Source organism: Solanum dulcamara, chromosome 3 (genome assembly GCF_947179165.1).
Source record: "Solanum dulcamara chromosome 3, daSolDulc1.2, whole genome shotgun sequence".
Lineage (NCBI taxonomy): Eukaryota > Viridiplantae > Streptophyta > Magnoliopsida > Solanales > Solanaceae > Solanum > Solanum dulcamara.
The window spans coordinates 6,801,178-6,818,365 of NC_077239.1; the positions used below are offsets into that span (position 1 = coordinate 6,801,178).

Consider the following 17,188-nt stretch of genomic DNA (forward strand, 5'->3'; position numbering starts at 1 on the left):
AAAATTTGATAGAAGAAAATGACCGTTTTATTTAAATAAAAAAAATGAGCAAACAACACAAATCTCACTAGTTTAGGAGCAAATTACTTTCGTTCACACGAATTTTCAATATTACAAATCTTATCAGAATTCGGACTTTGAATATATGTATCTATTGCGTCCAGATACGTATATCTTTAATACATGCGGTTAAAATTAGGTGTAATTTATCCTAGATACACTGTATCTAAGTGGATTCACATGTATCCGACTCTTTTGCTCATCTCTCTCCTATATCGCTTGCCTTACCTCTCTCACTTTGTATCTATATTTCAAATGTATCTAGGAAATCTAGTATGATTTTCATATATCTGGGATACACAAACTCTCTCGATCTCCTATCTCCTCTGTCCCTATGAATATATATTTCATAGTGTACCTGGTAGCAAAAATGCATGTATCTAACTTAAAATCTGATATAAAATTATTAATAAGTGACGCAATATGCAATTTTTTCAAATTATTGGGTAAATTAATAAATATAATAGGAATGTTAGTGTAATTAGGTAGTTTTTCCTATAAAAAAATTAATGGTGAGGCCCGAAGGCCTCAATTTATTCAAATTCAACCAATAAATCTTTATAAAATGGCCCAAATCAAAGGCGATCCGGCCCATCTAGAAAAGTAAACATAAAGAAAGCCGAAAGGGAAAGGCAACAAATTACATCAGACAAGAGCCCAAAATATATATCCATATTTTCTTGAAAACTCTGGGATAATCCGCAATTCCTACGATCTCTGCCGCAATTTTTGTCATTCAGGTGAGCACTCTGTAATGAGTACTTATCCGCAGCTCAAAATATATTAAAAAGATTATTTGGGTAAATATTTTTTAATAAATAATTATTAATTTTAGTGATATTTTTTATTTATTACCATCTATATCGATACATATCAATACTATGATAAATCTGCTATGTATTAAAAGTGAATTATGTATGCAATATAAATGTATTATAAGTATTTTAAAATATATTATGCTTATTTGGTAAAAAATTGACATAATATTATAAATGTATTAAAGTTTGTGATAAATGTATTATCTATGAATAAAAATTATATTATATATATTTTAAATTATTCTCAATAATATGTATTAAAACTGTATAAAAAAATATTATTATTATAAATTGTAAGTTTCTCAAATATATTGCTTTAACTAGGCCCAAAATAAATTGTATGAACCTGACCCGACTGTTTATACCAGTCAAAACAAACCCGGTGGCAAGTCAAAACCTCTAATTCTCTTTGAAAAATGGCTTAGAAAAGATATGGATAAACCCTAACACATACCAAGAAAACCATGGCAACAATCCATTTTCTTCTACAATCTCTCCCTCATCATCATTCTCACAATTCACTAACCCCCACCATTTTCTTCTCCTCCAAATTTCATCACAGAACAAATATACCCAAATCCTCCACCAATGACCACCCCACCACCACTACCCAAGAACCCCCTAACCCCTCTCGCCGTGGCCGCAAAAAATCATCCACCACAACAACTTCAAGAAAATCAAGAACCCCAAAAGATTCAAACTTTGCAGAATCCAACAACACCCAAATGGAAAAAAATTCAAGAAATGTTGATGAAATTGATGAGTATGATGATGGGGTTGATTTTCCATACCCATACCCACCTTTAGTCTGCTGTTTTGGTGCAGCACAGAAGGAGTTTGTGCCAACAGTGAAAGTATCACCTGAGCAAATGGATAAAGATAAGTATTCAGAGTGGAAAATGTTGCAGTGGAATCCACCTGAGTTTGTTAGAGCTCCTGGAGGACCTCCATCTAATGTTGCTATATCCCATGTTAGGCTTGGTGGTAGAGCTGCATTTATGGGGAAAGTTGGGAATGATGAGTTTGGACAAGAAATGGTTTTGTTAATGAATAAAGAGAAAGTGCAAACAAGGGCTGTAAAATTTAGTGATAGTATGAGGACTGGATGTACTTATATGAAAATTAAGTTTAAGGATGGGAAAATGAGGGTGGAGAAAGTTAAAGACTCTGCTGAGGATTCTCTGCTTAGCTCTGAATTGAATCTTGATGTTCTGAAAGAGGTATGTGGAAGTGAAGACAAATTGTTACAAAAAGTAAAGATAGATTCTTTTTTATGGATAGAGTTGTAGTAACACTGTTTAGCATCTTGTTGTTTCTATTTCTGTAGTGTTTTTTTTCTTTAAATGTTAATAGAGAATACATGAATCTAATTTGCTGCGTGAACGAACCGTATTGGTATTGAACTATCTTGTGCAAAATGGCATGTGAAAGAACCCTATGGCTGCTTCATAGATGAACCTTTTCTCAAGATATCTTCCAAACTGTTGGGGTCGTTGCTCCATGGTCTTGTTCTCCTGTAGTTTTAGAATTCTGCTAATCTCAAGTATTCCATCTCCATCATCACACATAGGAATATAGAAAGTAACACCAAAATTTGCCATAAACGATTATCAGTAGTATGTTGGAGTCAGACTGCTGAAGAAGCTCACCATTTATCAGTAGAAACTATTGTGCAGTCGTTAACAGTTTTACTGTTCTCTCCAGTTCTGAAGTTTGCCTGATCTCTTCACTTTGATGACATTTCTTTGCAATGACATTTGTTTTGTAGAACCAATTGACTAAAGATGCATAATTCAAGTCAATTTATTTATTTGAGTTTGACTTATGCTAATTGTTTATACTCCTTCTAGTTGCGAGGTAGTGAAAGTGTAGTTCCCTATCATTAAATTATAGTCCTGACAACTAATTATCATTAGTAGTAGTAATATTGTTTTGTCGTTCCATGTTTGACTTACCTCGTCTTCCTGAAACCATCTGTCTTTTTGTTTGAGACTGGCTGATCCTTCAATAGTGACAGCCAAAAGGTGATTCAATATATTATCAGTTTTCATTTTGTTGTGTTCTGTAGGGAAATTGTTTTTTTCAATTGGTATGAACAAGAAAGAAGATGTTGTATCATGATAAGTTGCATATTACATGTTGGATATTTTTAATACATGCTTGAGCCTACACTATGAAGAAAGATATATGTCTTCTATTAGTTTTATCCTTTCCGGGACTTACATGCGTCAGCAAATTGTGTCCGGGTGATATTGGGAAACTATTATTAACAAATTTCGTGGGGCTTTTGCTTTCTCTCTTGCAGGCTAGGATGTTCCACTTTAATTCTGAAGTCTTGACATCTTCATCTATGCGTTCTACTCTTTTTAAAGCAATTACATTGTCAAAGAAGTTTGGTGGTCTTGTATTCTTTGACTTAAATCTACCATTGCCCCTGTGGAGATCACGTGATGAAACAAGGGATTTGATCAAGGAAGCTTGGCAGCAGGCTAACATCATTGAGGTCTCAAGACAAGAGCTTGAATTTCTTCTTGACGAAGAGCATTACGAGAGGAAAAGGAATTATAGACCTCAATACTTTGCGGAGACTTATGAACAAACCAAACAAAGAAGAAATTATTATCACTATACTCCTGAGGAAATTGCTCCTTTGTGGCACGATGGACTGAAATTTTTGTTTGTTACAGATGGGACACTTAGGATTCATTATTACTCTCCTTCTTTTGATGGGGTGGTTATTGGTACAGAAGATGTGCTCATAACACCGTTTACTTGTGATAGAACTGGTTCTGGTGATGCTGTTGTCGCTGGAATAATGAGAAAATTGACAACACAACCAGAGATGTACCACGATCAAGATGCTCTAGAGAGACAGCTTCGCTTTGCAATTGCAGCGGGCATAATTTCCCAATGGACAATTGGTGCTGTTAGGGGTTTTCCCACTGAAAGCGCCACACAGAATCTCAAAGAGCAGGTCTATGTACCATCGATGTGGTAGTAGTGCCATAAGGCCAATTCCCAGGACATTGTATTCTGTAGTTACTACTTAAAAGTAGATTTTGTTGTAATTAATCCGACACTTCACAAATAATAGGTTCTTGAGGAAAGATCCAAAGTGTTTTTGTAAGTGCATGATCTTTGAAAACCAGTTCCATTTGTAACTGTTATCAGCTAGGTGGTACATTTAATTGTGCATCTCATGGTTAAAAGATACCATATAGATTCTTCACTGTTGTAATGAGTATGCAGTTTTCACTATTGTCATTGTGTGGCTCCTTAGCTCATATTATTCACTGTAATGTGCATACTGTCATTTTTCAAACACGTCAAATGATTGTTGAATCAGCCGTTAGTTTCTTGTTCTTTTATTTTGGTTGTCACCTGTAATGCTTTTGTGCTTTGGTTTTTGCATTATTTCATTGTCGTTATTCTTTCTTCTGTATGTTGTGTACAACTCTCCATTTCGTACTAGCACTAGTTCTTTTTTGTTACTACTCTCATTTTGGTACTCCCTTTTCAAATTGCTTTGAATTGTTTTATTTAAAGCAAGGGTCTATCATTTCAAGAGAGGGTAAAGTCTGCGTGTATTCTATCCTCTTCAGACGCCACTTGTGAGATTACACTAGTTAGGTTGTTGATTGTTGAATAAAGCCTAATCGTCAGAAACGGGCTATTCCAAGGTGTTGTTTTGTGAAGGAGTTTTCAAGAAGGAAAAAACACTCCACTTACTGTTAAAGGCTCTTGCTTGCCTAATTTTTCATAGTTCTAATCTGAACAAGCATGGAAAAGAGAAATAAATCTGAACAAGCAAAATATATGGCCAAGTTGTTAAGACTACTAAATTTGTTGTTTTTAAGTCACTTAAAAAGTTAATTGAATCATGTGACTTGCTTAAATTTGTAGTAGGCAACTGCAGAGCCATTCCAAGTAGATAGGATTGGCAAACAGAGGACAAAAGTGGAAACATGGTGGCATATGGACAGATCTTTGCCTGATTACATTTCACCTTTGTGTTTAATGAGTTTGGTTCTGGAACAGAATATGTTGGGCTGAGTTAGGTTTTTTGCTATTGCAAACTTAGGCAATAGAGAAACTTAGCTAATAGAGAGTGTTATCAGCCTGACAATGGTTTTTCAGACTGCAGTTTGCATGCCTCCATCAGTTCAGTTAGGCGTGTCAAATGGGCGAAGCAGGTTGCATTTGACAATTAATTTGAAAAACACTTTTGAACAATGATTAGTGTTTGAATAAGTTTTTGAAAATTGCTTTTAAGTCCTTATTTGTTTTCATTAAGATTAAAACATTTGAATTTAAATGCACGTCTAAATATGTAGATGTGCATTAAGATTTAGAGTTTTGAATATGAATACACATCGGAGTATTAAGATGTTGCATTAAGATCTGATTACTAAATAGTTAAGACTGTTTGTTTTCTCAACATTTGAATGTATAAATTTGTCTCTTTAAAAATAATAAATATAAAATTTAAATAAAATACTAAATTAATCTAATATTATATTAATAAAATATTTTAAATTTTTTTTATGACAATTGATGGTGGTGGTGATAACTAATGATTGTGACTGTGTGTGTCGATTTGAGATGATGTGGTGGTTGTAAGTCTTTCTACTTTCTATAAGAAAGTAATTGTACGATCTTAAATGAATAGACATCTCCTCTTCCTCCTTTTCTCTAGAACATCTCACTTATAATCAATGTTTTGTTTCTTTCCATGCTCAGGGTAGTATCTTATATTATAGTTGTTGAAAGTAGTGATTAATCGTGGTTATTGGTAATGCTGATTGATAATCAGTACTAGAATGATACTAATAACTAATGGCGTTGGTGAATGATGATGGTGATTAACAAAATATAATGTCGCCAATGATTGTAGTTATCGATAGATTAATGGATATAATAATGGTTGGCCCTATGGAGAATGTGGTCATAAATCCATAATAGAGTGGTGATAATTACAAATGATGGCTAATAGTAATGACGATTGATTTTGGATATTGGCGATAGTAATGATTGTGGTTGGGCAGAGGATGCTGGTTGTGGTGATTGACGGTAGTAGTAATTGTGGCTGAAATAGTGTGTGGATGGTGGGTAAAAGCATATGGAGTAGCGGTAAAGTGTGAACTGTAATCTTTGTGGAAATTCTGACCAATTAAATGGTTGTAAAATAAGAAAAACAAAGACACTTAAAGATTAAGATATGAATGAGTAAGATTTGGATTTTGAAAATAAACAAACTTAATGATTGAAACCTGAATAATTAAGATTAAGACATTCATTAAGGGATGGTTTAATAGAGTGCATCAGAAAAAATAATACATGCATTAACTTTATATATTAGTAGTACCTTGTTTGGTACACTTTTTCAGCATATGTATACTCATGTTTGCATTAGTTAAATACTCTATTATGTATTGAGGTGTGTATTAATAATACATGAAATTCCATGATATTAATAATGTAAGGGGTTTTAATGCATGCATTAGTATGGTTAAAGATTCAGTTGCCTCTCAAAAACACTAGGTTGTCCTAACTTTGGTAGATAGAATTACTTGATACTTATTGCTAGTGAAAGCTAATAGGTATCCCGTAAAATTAGTTGAGATCTGGGTTCCAATACGTTCACTGAGATATCGCGTGGTTAAACTTCCCGAAAGCGTATGTTGACGGCTTCAACCAATTCGATTCATTCTATTCCCAAAGGCGAATCTCGAACTCCTCGCTCTTGAGCTTATTTACTGTTGAAAAGGGTACTGTTCGTAGCTTGGCTTTTTTTCGATTTCCTATTTAGCGCTTTGAATTCTTCTGTTGTTCCTGCCTAGCGTTGAGGCCATAGGGCTTCCTTGTAAAGATCCACAAAAGCTAATTCGAACACCACTATCATTAAAAAAATAAAAAATCTGACTCCGTCTCTACTCCTTCAGCCTTTTAATCTTTCAACAGCTTTAATTTTATGTTTGTCTAGCACAATTAAATAAAAGGAACGACATAAGAGCTGTGTATTATTTTCAGACAAATTAAGCCAAACTCTCAATTATGGTCCCTATGATTGTAGCGTGATAGCATTCTTCTCATCATTAAATTATCTTACATGGCCCATCTTTCTAACTTCACATGTTCTAGGCAAACTTTTTCAATGATCAAACTAATTTTATTTTATAAAAATATATATATTTTTTTCCTGAGGGATGAGCAGTACAACTTTCTGAAGCAATTTTCACGTGACATTTCATGATTGTCACATGGAAATTATGGTTATGATACTAATTATGAATAACTGACCAACTTAATATAAACCGATTATTAGGTTTTCTAAGATAAATCTGTAGGTAAGTTTTTTACATAAATTTGTAACCGTATAGATTTTAAATTTTATGAAAATAAATTGAAAAAATATCGAACCATACCGAATAAATAAATACATAAATAAAAAGATATTTTATTTACATTAAGTTTTTATTCTTGAATCTGAGAGATGGAAATGACTACGATTAACACTTAAGTCTCAGCTCCGAAATTTATTATGCAATTCTTATTGAAACTAAATTATTTATAGTATTTTGATTAGTAAGCTACATGTTATTTCAATGCTTTTGAGTATCAAGCTATAGGGTATTAGATATCTTTCTTCTCCTATAAATTAAATTTTTGTTATTGGATATTTAATTTTAGGAAACTCAGTTCTAGATTTTCATCTTGATTAATTTATTTCCACTGATCTCAATTTTTGTCTCTGCTTAATTTTGTTTTACACCATTATAACATAGTAGGGGACGGATCGGATTTCTATCCGTGTTCTCTTGATTTATACAGTTTAAACAAAATATCTAGAGAGCTTTTTTGGTCAAAATCTAACATTTGACATGACATTTTTAAAAAAATATTTTTTCAACTGAATTGTACAAATATCGAAGAGAAACCTAGGATGGTTTGAAAAAGTCGAATTTTGATCATACAAAATAAGTAATCAAAAAATTGATATGACGTAACTTTTATTAAATAATCGATTGAACCGTTTTATTGATACCCTTTGCTACCGGTTTGAGAAATGATTACCTGGATTTCTCGACCTAAGATTTTGCACCCTGCATTCATAATATCTACATTTAACTCTCCGAACACATGATCAAAGCACACATATCTAGTGTGCTAGCTTCTTTCACAACATGCTATAGGTTAATAGAGAATTAATTTTGTAGGTCACTTTTAATTTTTTTAATTTTATATTATTTCTACAAAATATTAATTTTTACAAATAAAAAATATGAGAAAAAACTATTTGCTTCCATTCATGTTATGAGTAGCCATTTTTTTAAAATTCCTTCCGGTCCATTGTGAATTTTATTTAAATTTTGTCATGGACAGCTAGGAACTGAATAAATGTAACGACCCTTTAGGTCGTTTTGAATACTAGGGCTTTTTATTTCATAAAAGACTCATTCCGTAAATTTTTAATGGATACTTTGGACTATTCGATAACTATGATTATTTAGTTGAGGGGTAACTTTAGATAAATAATGTAGTTAATGGGCTAAAATGATAATTTATTTAATGCCCTATACTACTTGTTCAATACATATAAAAATATATTAGTGGGATTTAGCTTTTATTTATTTATTAATTCATGATTAGTTACCCTAATTAATTAAAAGAAAACAAACAAGGGCAGAAACTTACCTGGCGTCGGCGAAGAGCATTGAATACTTAAGATAAACTACAGTGCAATTGTAAGTATGAATAGATGTATTATACTTAGTATTATTACTATATATTATGCATATTATTATTACTATTATAATGAGGAATTGTGTAAGATAAAGGAAGTTATTGGAAAGTTGCAAAAGTTGACTATCCGTAAAGATTATTATTGGGGTTTGGGGGAACAAGCTTTTGACTGTCATTATTAACTAAGAATTGAGACATGATTGGCTAGTGGAACTTGGAATTTATATATGTGAGTATATGGGGTATGTTCGAGGTTTTGTAATGGTTGGTCCTCGTAATAGTTCATAGTTTTCTTGGTTGTTTCTTTTCTTTTTATTATTATATTATAATTTATGTTTTGATATATTAAGATAGGTAATTAAATAATAAGTGTATTGTATTATATGGATATCATTAGATTTATGTGATTAAAAGAAATTGGGCTTAACCTTAGACTTAAGATTGAGGAAATTAATTATAGGTTTGAGTGTGTTGTTGGGTCTAGGTTAAACATATAAATAATATTGGTGTCTACAGACTAGTTTACTTATAAATATTATATATTTGATAGATTGAAAACGGTCTGAGGTTTTGAAGAAAGGAAGGACATTGGTGGATTAACTTTCTTTACTTCGATTCTTCGGTTAAGGTAGGTTATGGTTTTATTCTATATCATAGATAGACTCTAAATAGTGATTGATATTCATTGAGTAATGTGTGAAGTTTACTACGCATTTAATTGTTGTGGTTTGGATGGTTGATATGTTGTTGTGATTGGTCTGAAATCCCGAGACCGTGAAATCCATAATCTTGAACTTGCCCTACCAAAAATGATGCCTTGAATAAAGAAGGTTTGATGAAATATTGTTAATGAAGTGGAATGTAATCATGAAGAATGATAAATTAATTATATTTGGATCGGGTGTCACGTTCCGGCACGGTAATATTAAAGAAAAATAAATTAAAATGACTTAATACTATCCAATCTCCATAACTCATTTTTCAAAAGAGTCCTCATGTGTGATCTTGATATTGTTGATCGGTTATGTAATTGTTCATTGGTTGCCTCCTGTTAAGTGCTATGGTTGAGTTCTCGCTACTACTTTATGCATATTGATTTCTATTTTGAGTCGGCCGATGATACTTACTCAGTACATATTGTCCTGTACTAATCCTTATTTGTATCTTTTCTTATTTTATTTTGTGGAGTGCAGTGACTGTTCCACCGACTTTGACTCGACCTCAGCTCTAGTCAGTCTCCATTTCATCGGATTGTAGGGTGAGCTATCCTTCTAGCTGGCGATGGAATCTCTTGTCATGGCATGGTGTCCTTAGTTTTCGGACACGTTATGTTATTTATTTGGTGTTTGATAATTCGAGACTTAGCTTTAGAATTTAGATGTCCTTCATGTGATGATTTTTAGGTTTTGGGAAAACATATTTAATTGAGCTTCCGCATTATTGTCATATTTATTAGTTGGGGTTGGTATCGTTGGTTCTCCCACCTAGAAGGTTAAGTGTGGGTGTCACTCATTACCCATTTTGAATCGTGACAATAAAGTGGTAACAACTTTATTCTTAAGGTGCTTAGCTTATACTATGCAAAACCAGGTAGGACCACAATTCATGCTTCTAGCTGGAGCTTTGTGATGAGTAATACAAACATAATAGTGTTTTTTTTAATTTAAAAAAGAAGGAAATAACCATCCATTATATAAAGAGTTTAAATTCTATAACAAGTGATCTGATAGTGTAAAAATTATTTATATGATGATACATATTACTTAAACTCTTTAATAAAATGAGTGTTACAAGTTACAACCACTTCTCTTTGCATGCTAGTGGTAGACTGGTAGTGGAGCAGTTACTAGGTATTGCTAGACCTTTTTTAGGGCTTGAAACAATTTGTTCCATGAAAAGCTACTCTACTGGAACAGAAGAATTATATATATATATATATATATATATATATATATATATATATATATATATCCCTATATGGATTTATTTAAAATATAAAATTAAAAACATTTAAAATATTTTTTTCACTTTCATTAGATGAAAAGGTATATGTGAGCCACTTTTGTAACGGTAGGGGCCTAGGGATATGTGAATCAATTTTGTAAGGAAAAATATATCAGCTCTAAATCGCAAAGTTAAGAGGTATATCAACCATTTTCCCTAGTAAATATAACAAGAAATATAGAGAAAATAACGGTTTTAGTCCCTGTAACTATGCACATTTAATCTTCAATTATTTGAAGTGTGCGATTTTGGTCCTTGAAGTTAACAAAAATTAATTATTTTAAAATATATAAAATAAAATAAATTGAAGGGTTGGTGATTCTAAATGCTTGAAGAATTATATGGGTAAAAAAGTTAAATTTAATAAAAATTAAATGTTAAATTTTTTAAAGAGTGAAAGTTGTCAGGACATCATTGATTGCCTTAAGGAGCCTGTCTACCTACTAAATCCTCAAATGTAATCGTATTTGACCTTGATTAGTAACCATTGAAAAAGAGAGGAAGAACGAGTCACTGAGGAATAAAAAGAGAACACAGAGCATTTGAATAAAATGTAGCTAATGAATAAAATACAATTTTAATTTTATATACATGATTATTCAAGCATTTAAAATCACCAATCCTTTATTTTATTTTATATATTATCAAATAATCATTTTGTTAAAGGGTGAAAATCATTTTCACCACCCAACTTTGCTTTTAAAATCAAACTCCCCCCCTCAATTTTGAACAATAATCAAACTCCCCCTTTATCCTAATTAAAATTTTAAAATGCCAATTATACCCTTTCATTATCAATTTTTTTTTACTTCTTTAGAAATCACGATATTTTCATTTTTTTAATTTAATGTAACAAGTTTTTATAAAAGCATAAACATTATTTTTTGGACAAAAAAGTGAAAAATACTCATTGAGTATATAAGTTAATGATGTTCTATAATGAAGTAAATTAGCATAATAAAAAAAATAATTTTATTAATAATAATCAACACGCTAATATTTATTTATACAAGTGAAAATGACAGAGAATAATAGCTATACAAATATATTTCAATGTAGGAAATACAAATAATTAATTTAATTAAGGATAAATTTTTAAAGATTGTATTATTTAGATTTTAAATTATTTTAGATTATAATTTATGTAATACTCCATCAATGTCAAGCAAAACTTGTTTATCTATACAAAAGAGAATACCATCGCCATTTATATTACTTGACTCTCATTCTAAATATAGTTGTTTTAATTTACTTGTTCAATTCATGAAATTTAAGAAATTTTTAATTTTTATTTCTACCCTTAGTATTAAATAATTGCATAAAGTAGTAATAGTCAAATTTAAGGTTTCAAAATATTATTAATAATGTTAGTTTAGTAAAATACACCTCTAATTAATTTTTTAAGGGATCTCATATATATCAAGAAGAGTCAAGTAATATGAAACGTATGTAGTAAAATAGTGGAGAAAAGAAAAAATATATGTATACATACATATACACACACTTAATGGATATTATATTGAAATAACAGTCATAAGAATAATATTAAATTTTGTGATAAATTATTAAAAATATTATTCTGCTTATAATGTTAACGAACTTAAAGAAAAATTATAAATATCTATGTTAAAAAGTAAATTATATATAATATAAAGAGATATTAAATAGATGTGATATAACAAGACTAAAATGGACACTGCATAGGATAAAGGGGGGAGTTTGATATTAAAAGCAAAGTTGGGGGTGAAAATGATTTTCACCCTTTTGTTAAATAGTTAACTTTTATTAACTTCAAGGACTAAAATCGCACAGTTCAAATAAATGAAGGTTAAATGTGAATAGTCAAGTAACACAAGGATTAAAATTAGAATTATGCAATAACTCAGGAATTAAAACGCTATTTCCTCAGAAATATATATACTTCTACCTTGAATCAATTTATTTGGGGGGGGGGGGGGGGGGGAGGGGGAGGGGGAGCAGTTCAAAACTGAACCACAATCTTGCTAAGGGTGGAATGATCCAAATTTTTTATTATTATTTTTATTTTTTGTAATCGAGAAATTCCTAATATCAATTACACACGTTTGAAACTCTATGGATAATAGACTCACCCCGTTACCCTTCTCTACTCAAATACTAGGATTTGAAAGCGTGACATGCATCTGATCCACACATCGCGTAGTTCTTTAAGCTAAAAATGAAAGGCAACACAAAAAATTGTCTAGTAAAAGATGACAAAGAAGAGTAATTCTGCATCTGTGTAAAGATCTGTATATCATTTTCATGAATTGGTATACATATGAATCCGTGTTGAACCTAATGTGTAAAACTAATCACAAAGCCAACTCTGAACAAAAATAAAAATAATAAATGAATGAAAAATTCTATATTCCACCCTAAAGAATGATATTTTGAGTACATCTCTGCTTTGTATATATGCTTTCTTTTGTCCATCTTATATAAACCAGCATCTCTGCTTCCAAATGCCGCTTTGCTTGTCACAATTATCTCTCTTTGGTTTTGCTCGCCGCGCAGTATGAAGGGCAATGAAAAAACCCGACTTCTGGCAACCCCTTATAGGCCATTTGTAGAACAAGTACTGATATTTGGACTAATCTACCAAATTATGGTCATTACAAATACCTACCTTTGTGAAGCAACCCTCAAACTTGGTCTCTTGTTGAATTGTTGTTTACTCGCTTCTTCGTGTGATCTATTACATAAACAACCTGGTAAAGGATTCGCGTAAAAGTTCTCCTCTAATCTTGGTGATTCACCGGCTTGTCTGAGATAAGGTGATCCTAATCTTTGGGATTGTAAGACCTTAACTTTTGAAGCAAACTCTTCCCAAGAGATTTCACCTTTATCTAACGAGTCGATCAGTCTTACAAAATTGAACCTGAAATGAAGAAAATGCATAAACATTAGTGTTAATTTGATCAAAGTTGGGTGGTGAATATGGAAGTTATAAAGCATTGAGGATGATAAATATACCTGTCGGGGCTAATGGTCTTTCGAAATCCTTCAAAACGTCTATGACCTTGCACGGCCTTTGCCATATTGCCATCATAAGTGTAAGCAAAAACATCACTTTCAAGGGCTACTATATAGTCTACAGCAGCAAGACGGTTTTGATAATTCTTAAAAGCCTCGAGTTCTTCCTTTGTTGCAAGGGTTGAGTGAGAGAACACATTTGGGTAGTGCGAACGGAATTCGTCCATGCTGTTGTTTCCATAAATTTCCCCTGCAACAATGTATATTCTGGTCGTGGACGGATATCCCATTGCCTTGAGAAATAAAGCAGCCTCCCTAGGGGACATGGGACAGCCCCCTTGGAGTCGCTTTTCCTTGCTGTCTATCTCTTTCTCCTTCCAATGTTTCACTTCGTACCTCATTCTACGAAGTTCTTCAGCCTCTTCAACAGTCAAATTGTTGCTGCAGCCAGTAAATGCTAGCATGTCTTTCTCGTATCTGCACATTCGAGCAATATGCTAAGTTACTCATAGATCAATGGTCGAGGAATAGACAAAGAAGCACCAAATGTTTAGATAGATTACCTTAAATGGAGAGCGATAAATGGTTCACCATTATCTCTAAGTCTATCAACCAACTTCTTTCCAAACTCCTCTATCTCATTCGTGTAACGCAGAGCCTGATAATTAGCTCTACAGCGAAGCCTTTGAATAGACGATGCTAGGCCATTGTTAGCAAGCCTTGAATCCGTGTGGGTAAATTGTATCACCTTATGCTTCTTTAGTAAAGAAAGTACCTCTCCTCTATAGTAACTAGCCTGCAATGAAGCATCATACTTTAGTTTCCTCCACGAAAACTAAAAGATAGAGCTATAGCACATAGAAGTTTTATTAACAAACCTTTGACCAAGACACAGGTGCCTTTTGAAGGGGTTTCACAGCTGCATATTTCAGAGGCAACGACTCAACAATCTCAATATCATCCTTTAGAACTTCAATGAAGTGTCTCCACTCAAAAATATCTTTAAAATCACTGCAAGAAGCGACAAATTATTAGAACGGAAATGGAGACGCGCTAAGAGGGGTCATTGCAACTGATCATAAGAGAACTAAAGAATAGTACCTAGTATCTGTCCAAAAGGATTCATGGTCAAGAGAAGGAAGCACTAGAGTGGCATTCATTATTTTAGCAATAGCAACCATATCACATATCTGCAATAATCCAACTAAACATAATTAGCAACAACATAACAGCTTCGCCATACGCTACAACTCATCTAAACAATAGATTAACGAGTGTTGCATATACGATTTTTTCACTCACCCCTGTTCTCATTTGGTTTAATCCTCCATTCGCGTGAACTAAGATATAGCCATTCGTCGATGAACCAGTTCCTGAAAAAAATAATCCAGTTATAAGTACACATTACAAATAAACCTCGCAATAAACACTAGATAAATTCAGAAATCTAAAATCTCGACATACTTATGCGATTCCTTGGCCGAGAAATGCATTGGTAATGATTATCACTGTTTGGCTTCATCCATATTTCTGGTACCTGTCAAAGCAATCCATACATACAAGTTAGATACTTCCTTTTTTCATTTTGTTTTGTTCATATGCATAGGCGTAGTCACTTAAAAATGTTACGATTAAGAGATGAATATGTGTGAAATAACATGTATCCATCGAGATACACACAAGTTAATTCGACTCGAACACTACCGTTGTTTTTCTTTGACAAAATGGAAAAAGAATATAGAAGGTCCCATAATGGTCACAACTAATAATTGGAAAGCCACCATTATAGTCAACATTTGCCAATAGCCAACTGGCAAAATGGTTCACAATATCCAACACTGTTTCTGTTGCCGTCCCACTACTTTGGTTTTTACCAAGTCAAACAATGAATAGAGATTCCACCATCATCTAAATTTTACCTACAAAGTTTTCTTAACGGACATGTTAAGTCTAAATCTGAGGGACTAAAAAGTAAACTCCCACCCAGAAAATTACAGTTACCAAAATTTCCACTTTTCAGAAAATTCCATAACAAAGATTTAGACCAAAATCCATAGAAAAGTTTCCATCTTTTCATTCTTCAACCCAAAAACGTAAACAAAACGCAAAGATTACAGCTCCCATATTATGGAAATTGGTTTACATAAACAGCAAACTAAATTTTGGTAATTAAAAATTCAACCTTTTAAAACTTTTTTTCCATATCAATTAACAATTCTAAATTAGGATAAAATTTTTTAAAACTTTACACTTACTGGTATCTCCTTCATCTGACGTTTTCTCACAAAATCCACAGAAGCCGAAACCGAACCCGAAGACGATGACTCTGTTTCAGAAAGGACCTTTTGGGCATTACCTAAATCATTCTTGAAATTACGAAGAACAAAAATACCATTTTCCCTTTTCAAAAAATTCCCATTTAAATCTTCAACATTGCCATTCATCATCATGAAAGAAAACTTGAAGAATACAGAAACCACCAATAAAAACATCAGAAACCCAAAAACAGTACGACCCATATTCTTCCTTGATCTCAAAGACTGCATAATTGTAGAAGCGCTTAAAACCCATTCTTCTACTCTAAAAACAATACTTTCCGGTACCCTTTTCCGGACCAATAAGTATTTAATTAACGGATGATGATAATGGTGAAAATGATGAAGATCACAATTGCTAATTTCTGGGTTATTATTGACGTTATCGGAGGAGGAGGAGAAATTGTAATCTGAGTTTGATAATTTCTCAAGGTCGGTCGTCGTCGTCGTCGTCGTCGTCATGGTGGTGGCGTCGGCGGCGCGGCGACGGTGGTGGGTGGTGGTCGGGATAACACTGTCGGAGTTGGCGGCGGTGGTGCCACCAGTTGACATTTCACGGAGAAATTGTATGACTTGTATTCGCACAGAATCCAAAGAAAGTCACTAATTTTATTTTGTGAGAAAATTATGAGAGAGAAGAAAGGAGAAAAGGAGAAGATTTTCTAATTCGTGAACCGTTGGTTTGTTTGTGTGTATATATTGTGGGGGAAATGGGAAGATTATGGGTTGGTTCATTGCTATTTTTTTCATTTTGGGATTTGGATTTGGACTCTTTTACTAATATTAAGTATTTCCTTAAATTTATTGGGAATAGAAAAAAATATTAAAGACATCCTAAAATTTAGTGTAAATTATTAGTTTGCCTTTAAATTTTGACAGTTTTTAAAAAATATTGTTTTACTTAATTAACTGAATTTAAATATATTTCAATTTTGCAACATAAGTGAAATACACCTCTAAATTCTCGTCAAACGTAAAAGTGTTTTCAACACTTCTTTTGCTTTTTATTAAGATCTCCATACTCCTATAAGAATTTGAGATTATTTACTATGTCATGTGGCAGATCGGGCAGATCAAGAATGTATTTAAGTTCAGTTAGTCAAGTAGATAAATATTTTTAAGGCTGTCAATAGTTCAGGGACGTAATTAATAATTTACTCTATGTTCAAGGGTGGTTTCAATATTTCTCTTTAAGGGGAATATATAGAGTTTTAAAAAGAAAAATAATAACTTTTGATATATGTATCTAAATAG

The 17,188-nt window shown here is 32.4% G+C and overlaps 2 protein-coding genes across 2 annotated transcripts; one reads left to right on the forward strand and one right to left on the reverse strand.

The window, feature by feature from the left end:
• The first annotated feature begins 1,251 nt into the window (after nucleotides 1–1,251).
• LOC129882335 (fructokinase-like 1, chloroplastic) lies at nucleotides 1,252–4,136 on the forward strand. The gene is made up of 2 exons (XM_055956583.1): nucleotides 1,252–2,098; nucleotides 3,184–4,136. Exons 1-2 carry the CDS (start codon nucleotides 1,343–1,345, stop codon nucleotides 3,874–3,876), a joined length of 1,449 nt encoding a protein of 482 aa, XP_055812558.1. The 5' UTR covers nucleotides 1,252–1,342; the 3' UTR covers nucleotides 3,877–4,136.
• An 8,734-nt stretch (nucleotides 4,137–12,870) lies between these two features.
• LOC129882336 (O-fucosyltransferase 19-like) lies at nucleotides 12,871–16,644 on the reverse strand. The gene is made up of 8 exons (XM_055956584.1): nucleotides 15,875–16,644; nucleotides 15,084–15,156; nucleotides 14,922–14,992; nucleotides 14,721–14,809; nucleotides 14,498–14,630; nucleotides 14,183–14,415; nucleotides 13,620–14,096; nucleotides 12,871–13,524 (listed from the first exon to the last, which is right to left on the reverse strand). The coding sequence occupies exons 1-8, from the start codon at nucleotides 16,484–16,486 to the stop codon at nucleotides 13,269–13,271; spliced, it is 1,944 nt and encodes a 647-aa protein (XP_055812559.1). The 5' UTR covers nucleotides 16,487–16,644; the 3' UTR covers nucleotides 12,871–13,268.
• Nucleotides 16,645–17,188: the final 544 nt, after the last annotated feature.